Source organism: Charadrius vociferus, unplaced genomic scaffold (genome assembly GCF_000708025.1).
Source record: "Charadrius vociferus isolate BGI_N301 unplaced genomic scaffold, ASM70802v2 scaffold39, whole genome shotgun sequence".
NCBI classification, from domain to species: domain Eukaryota; kingdom Metazoa; phylum Chordata; class Aves; order Charadriiformes; family Charadriidae; genus Charadrius; species Charadrius vociferus.
In genome coordinates this window covers 3,043,964-3,051,031 of record NW_009650188.1, presented here as the reverse complement: position 1 = coordinate 3,051,031, position 7,068 = coordinate 3,043,964, and the positions used below count along the sequence as shown (strand labels likewise).

General features: G+C 50.2%; 1 protein-coding gene across 1 annotated transcript in view; it reads left to right on the top strand.

Moving 5' to 3' along the window:
- The first annotated feature begins 6,431 nt into the window (after positions 1-6,431).
- The window catches only part of PRRX1 (paired related homeobox 1), a 40,176-nt gene continuing 39,539 nt past the window's right edge, over positions 6,432-7,068 (top strand). Inside the window, exon 1 of the mRNA XM_009892910.1 lies at positions 6,432-6,594. Coding sequence (XP_009891212.1) covers positions 6,432-6,594 — 163 coding nt within the window. The remainder of the gene's footprint in view (positions 6,595-7,068) is intronic.

Sequence of the window (7,068 nt, the reverse complement as noted above, 5' to 3'; positions counted from 1 at the left end):
CAGATTTGAAAAGGTAGGAGTCCTGCAAGTGAAAACTCCAATGCAGGTATTGCACAGACAGCCCAGCTGCCCCTACCCGGAAAATCAAACCTCTCAGACTTGGGGGGACTCCCAGGGGCCATCCAGATGGGACTTTGGAATAATATCATTCAAGAGGAGATTTCCCTGGCTGTTGCAGTGAGGTGGCTTTATTCCCCCCTTGGGTACCACATACCTTCCCGTCCTTCCTCTCCCCTACCCACACGTGGCCAGAGGAGACGGCAAACAGAGAATGCCTTACCTGGTGTCCTGGGGCCTTATTACAACTGGTACCCAGAAAAAAAAAGGTAAGTGCATGGCCTTGCCCCATCATCCGTGTGGGGCTGAAGCCCCATGCGTTGTACATGTGTGCAAGTGCTCTCCTGCCTCAGGTTCTAAATCTTGTACAGTGTCAATGCTGCGATATTCCTAAATAAGTTCCCAAAGTCTAGTATTTATCACCCCTATGAACAAGTAACAAGCCACCTCACTCTGACTGGAGATGTGATAGCACTTCCAGGAATGATTGTGTGTGATGTGAACTCAGCCCCTGGTTCAAAATATTATGCAGAGGAATAATAAATCTCAGTTTTAAATTGCTGCCCCATTTAAGCTTTGATTAGACTCTGATGGTCTGTTCACCCTGGAGCTGCTGGTATTAATCTGCATGCTAAACCCTAATTATAAACTGCTCATGGCATTTCCAGATGATATCAAGATGTTTGGGATTAAAAGAAACCGTGATGTTGAGTTTACAGCTTGAAACGACTGTAGACTACCTGATCCCCACAGATCTAATAACGCACCTCTATGTGGGGAAGAAAAGAGGGAGATTTGGTCCAAGTGTATAGCAGGAGTTTGTGGGGGAGAGGTCTGGCTCCAGGCTTGAATGTGTGCATACATACCCAAACGCTCACACATGTGTAAGGTGATACACCTATATGCACACACATGTTCCTGCAGGTGCTCTCTCTCCAGCTCAGTGTAGTTCTCATCCAGCCCTGCGCAGAGCAAGCACGAAGAGGTTTGGGACCAGACATTTCAGTGAATCAGCATAACGGGGTGATAGGAGGAAAACTTTCCAGGGCAAAGGAGTTCTGGTTTGGCTCTGCAGCACCTGGGCATCAGCAACAAAGTCCAGCAATGGGGATATCGCTGGGCTGGGCAAAGGACAGGACAGTATGGATGCAGCCTGAGAAGCGGTCAGCAGCAGAGAGATGTTCTGATTCGATGCCTCTCATCAGCTTGCCCTTAAGGAGCTGTGGCTGATGTTTTGGAGTGCAAAGGGGTAGAGGTCTATCTTGGAGCACTCGCTCTCCAAAGCAGCTGCAGCTATGGGCCTAGGAGAGGAGTAAGCATCATTTGTGCCCTCCTGTCCTCTGAATCACCTATCTAAACTGCTCGCACACCATCGAGGTCCTCAGGAGAGCAGTGCTGGAGGACCCCCGGTGTGTCTTAGAATAGCTGAGCACCTTGCATGGTTAAGGCCAAGAAGCACAGAGCAGTGATAAATTGTGTGTGCATTTTGGTCAGGTTTCCTAAAGGCCCAAGCCTGTGCAATGGTACTGCCTGTTAGCTCCTCCTTCTCCCTGCTGCCCTTCTGCAATATTACTTTTAAGCTGCTAGGATGAAACAAATTTGGCAGATCGAAAAAGGGCTCTAAGACATTACATGCTGAAAAATCTCACAAAAATAAGGTAGAGAAGAGAGACCCAAACTTCTTTCCCTCACTGAGCAAAATGCTTCATCTAAGTGCCATGATATTAGAGAGCTGAGAATCCACACCTGTGTGTCACAGCCTCCACAGGTTCTTCTGCCTGCTTGTTTGTTGGGATTTTGTTGTGTTTTTTTTTTAACTCAGGTAGAAGAGAAGATATTTACGGCACCTGAAACAAGTGTGTAGTCTATGCTGGGAAAGGTGATGTGGTGGCCAGTGCAGAAAAGCTGAATGTGGGAGCAGAGCAAGCGAAGGCTTGGCTTGCGCAGTCTTACTCGGTGCTTGGTGCCTTCCAGCATCCCACTAACACCAGCTACAAGGAGTGTGAGCTGCCCTGGGAATGTTACTGCTGCCCAGCTGCTCATCTGCTCTGAGTATTTCTTGTTGGCCGCAAGACCCTTGGGAAGCTTGTCAGCTCCTGTTTGTTGTACCTGAAAACTGTCACCAAGACTGCGGCTGTATGTGCTAGGAAGCTCCCTGTATGGACTGATGAGAAGGTGAGGGGAACATTTCTAAGGGATTCTAGCATACTTTGGTAGCCCGTATATTGGAGCTGGGAACCACAGGAACTTCCAAGTGCAGGATTTCATGGGAAATTGCAGGAACTGGGACAGGAGTTGGAGGTTTTCTCACTGACACTGCAGATTGAGCTTGTAATTTTTTATGAGAAAAGAAGGCAGAAGCAAATGTGCTAGTCATCTGCAGAGGCGCAGATCTTTGGTTTTCCCCTTCTTGATATGCAACTAGGGGAGGGAGAATGGGAGAGTTTGTGGTTTCTGCCTCACCTTCTCTGAGCATCAGATGTGGTCACAGTGTTGGAGATCATAGAATCATAGAATCATGGAATTGCTGAGGTTGGAAGGGACCTTTAAGATCATCGAGTCCAACCATCAAACTACCCTGACAAAACCACTTCTAAACCATGTCCCTAAGTACCACATCTACCCTTTTTTCAAACACCTCCAGGGATGGTGAATCCACCACCTCCCTGGGCAGCCTGTTCCAATATTTAATAACTCTTTCAGTGAAAAAATGTTTCCTAATATCCAATCTAAACCTCCCCTGACATAACTTGAACCCATTTCCTCTCGTCCTATCACTTGTCACCAGGGAGAAGAGGTCAGCCCCCACCTCTCTACAACCTCCTTTCAGGTAGTTGTAAAGAGTGATGAGGTCTCCCCTCAGCTTCCTCTTCTCCAGGCTAAACAACCCCAGTTCCCTCAGTCGTTCCTCATAAGGCTTGTCCTCCACATGCCTCACCAGCTTCGTTGCCCTTCTCTGGACATGCTCCAACACCTCAATATCCTTCTTGTAGTGAGGGGCCCAAAACTGAACACAGTACTCGAGGTGGGGCCTCACCAGTGCCGAGTACAGGGGGATGATCACTTCCCTAGTCCTGCTCACCGCACTATTCCTGATACAGGCCAGGATGCCAATGGCCTTCTTGGCTACCTGGGCACACTGCTGGCTCATATTCAGACAGCTGTCCACCAACACCCCTAGGTCTTTTTCTGCCGGGCAGCTTTCAAGCCACTCTGCCCCAATCCTGTAGCGCTGCATGGGGTTGTTGTGACCCAAGTGCAGGACCCGGCACTTGGCCTTGTTGAACCTCATACCATTGGCCTCCGCCCATCGGTCCAGCCTGTCCAGATCCCTCTGTAAAGGTAGATAGGTTTTGAGGCAGGGCTCCAGCTGATGAGCCTCACTGATGTCCTTCAAAATGATAACGACTTTTGGGAGCAGGAAGGGCCAAACTGGGATCTAACTGCTCTCTGCAGTGTGAGGCTTGGCCTTTCAGCTGTGGGTGCTTTACCTAGCAGATTTCTGGCTGTTTCAGGACCTTAGGGCTTTCTCATCTCCCTGCCTGGCAGCAGAGGCTCAGAGGTCCCTGCCTTGCTGGGAGTGTGCGCAGGAGGCAGTCATTCCCTGGACATCCTGGGAAGGTGGAGAAATGGGGCTGTGAGCAGCTGCCAAGTAGGCAAACAGTATAGAGGAAAGGTGGGATGGGAAGATGGTGGAGTACAGGAGCTATCTGTTCAGCTTGATGCCAGGCTAGTGGTGAGGTGGGAAATAGGTGTCTAACTAACTACTTGATGGCCTGTGGGATGTTGAAATGGTATGTGCATTTCCTGTCATGAGCCACCTGTAGCATGGGAGTCCTTTCCAGCCTCCAGGTCATGAGAACTGGGATATCCTACTACATCTGCTTTGGGTTTGATGCTGAGGACAAGCTGCCTTTGCATCAGTTTGCCCATCTGAAATGGGGGGAAATGTGTTGAGATCTTTGGATTACAACAGACCATCATGTGGCTCATACCTGCTCTATGGCTATTTATCTTGCAGAAACTCCTGGAGACCTTAGAGTGGGTGTGTGCACTGGCTATTGGACATTCGCACAGGAAGAAACTGATGCATCTGAGATGGGTGGCATCCTCTTCTGCCTTCAGTGCTAGCGGCTGGAGGGGGAGAAGATGTACACTAGAAGGCAATACCCTTGAGCATTCAGGTAAGGTGATATCTGCCTGTAATCTACCCTGAAATTTTCTAAAACTTTGTATCAAGTTAAAGGTTATTGAAGGGATGTCTCATGCTTGTCCTGTAAAGATGGTCCTACTTCTGTTTTAGCAGCAGGCTGAGATCTGCAGCTATGTAGGGCCCTGGGACCCCTCGGTTTGCTCACCCAGGAGCTCGGAGAGCATGTCCTTCATCCACTCCTTCTTCTCATTGTTCTGATTCTTTCTCTTCTGTTTGTCTTTTGCTCATTATATTTGTGGGCCACTTTGGTCCATCACTTATTTCTCATGTGACTCATTTCCTGCATGTGACAAGGTCCCTTCATCCATCCCACCCATTCCCTCAAGCTTGGGCTGATCCCTAGTACAATAGGACACCCTGCTGCAAAGAGCACATTCCACTACTTTCTCCTGGTAGGATTTTTTCCCTGGCACTATCTGTACTTCTCCATTCATTAGGCTTCCCATAGGCAAACCATGCTCTCCATGGAGCAGAGTATCATGGATGCTGCACTAATTCTGCCCTCTGGCACATGCAGAACAGCAGCATTGCTTTGAAAGGCTAGCTTGGTCCTAAAGGCACTACAGATGGTCTAGGGAGAGAGGCAGTTCATTATCTGAGGTGGCAGCACAGTTACCATCCCTCTCAGAGCCCAGGAGGTTCCTGCCACACTCATTTCCACATTGCAGGTGCACCTTGGCTTAGGGCCTGCCTGGTCATAGCAAACTGAAAGAAGAGCCACAGCCGAGTGGTGTTCTGTGCAGTCTTGGAGCCCCCCCACTGTTTCCAACCTTCTTTCTTTTGAGACAGACAGGGCTGGAAGAGTTTCCCTTGGGTTCATCTTGCCCCTCAGCAGAGTTCTCCCACACAGTCACAGAAATCCAGTTGTGTTGCAGGAGGCATATGGGAAACAAGGTGTTTAGACCACTTCCAGAATGTGAATCTGGCACCCTGTGTTGCTCTTCAGCCTGCGGGTGCTGTATGTATGGGGAGCACCCATAGCTCACTTCAGGGTAAAGCCACAGTAGCTGGTCTTGTAGCTGGGCCCCTTTGTTGCCTTACAGGTGAGATTCTCCATTTGTAGCAGATGCACACATGTTGATGTGGTCACCCACAGCACCAACATGCTTTTATCCACTATCTTTCCAGGTCATCTGCTGGTATTGGGCTGCAATCCCAAACTCCAAGTCTGGGAGGGAGAGTTGTCTGAAGGATGCCCTTAGACATGGGGAGATCTAAGGAGAAATACTTCTTACCAGGGATATCAGTGAGGATATTGCTGAAGGTGGCACAGAGAGCTCTTGTTCTGGTTTCTGTGGCTTCTGCTGTCACCACCATAGCAGAGGTTGCCTGGGGCTAAGAGCAGACCCTACTGCCAGTGGAAAGGGATCTTTATGGCTAGGACTCTACAACACCGTCTCAGAAAAGCCGGGTCAGTTGCAACATCCATTTGAAGGAAAACAGGGAGAAAGAGGGTAAACCCCAGTTCACCAAGAAAGAAGGCAGCCAAATATCTGGGAAAGGCAGAGAAAAGGGTGTTTCATGTTCCAGGCAGCCCACAGGGGTGTGTACGGATAACCATTCTTCAGAGCATGGAAGTGTGTACACCCACCCACCCTGCTGTGCCTAAACCTGGAGACACTGAGAGCCAGGGTACAAGATGCCAGCACTGAAAAACCGGCCAAATATAGCCTCGCACACCCATGTGAAGACGCAGTTCCTTCCCCATCCAATATGTGGGCATGTAACGCAGGACATCACACACAAATGCTCCCTCACATGCAGAAAAAGGGCTACACCAGTATGCAGTAAGGCACACGCTGCTGTGTACATAGATGCACACATGGCCTTTTGGGTGTATATGCACCCACACATTTCTGCGTACACGCGCAACCTTGCCCCAGTGCTTTTTTTGACCTTTCAAGTCTGTGCCCACCAGCTTCACTCGTCCCCAAGCCAGGGACCGCAGAGCCCCGCAGCCCTGGCAAGCTCATTTGGGTCTTTGAGACTGCAAAGGGTAAACTGGGACCAGAGAGGGGGGCCTGAAAGCAAACTAATGATGAAAATGTCTCCTCCATGCCTGTGCCTTAATTAAATGCATGGAGAGGCTCGGGGAAGCACATCTGTTTTCAATCTGGAGCCCTTTGATGGCATCAAATGTTCTTTCCCCAGATCAGGGGGGATGGAAATTCTGGGCTGGCTCGGGCGGCCCGGAGCCCAGGCTCCAGCCACCGGGACGCAGCGGCCTTTCCTGGCCGGCAGGACCCTGCCCCTCGCTGCCAGGGCAGTTGTCCTCGAGGCCCTTCTGCGGCAAGTGAGGATCCAGGGGTATCGAGGATCCAGAGGTACCTCCCTGCACCTCTGCCTTGGCCATGGGGACCAGCCGGGCCAGGCCAAACTGCTGGGACCTTATTGCTTGCTGGCCTGAGGAGCTCTGAGTGCATCCTCCTCCTCCTGTCTCTTTCTCTTTTTAGCTTTTTTTTTTTTTTTTTTTAACCTCCTTTCTCTTCTGCTCTCTTGCTCTCTCCTTTTGGTCTTCTCTTTCTTCGTTCTCTGTTGCACTTTTTCTTCCTCTTTCGCTCTTTTTCTTCTTCCTTTCCTCTCTCCTGTTCACGCTTTCTCTTCCATTTCTCTTTGTCCCCTTTTCATCTGCATTTCTCATTTTCACTGTTTCTCTCCTTCTGCTCCTCTCCTCCGCCCCGGGAGCCCTCCCCAGGGCCGTGCCGGTCCTCCTCTCCAGGTGCACCTCCGGGTGACAAGAGTGGGGGGCCCCACACCCCTTTTACCTCCTTCTCGCCCCCCAAACCGGGGGCTCCCCC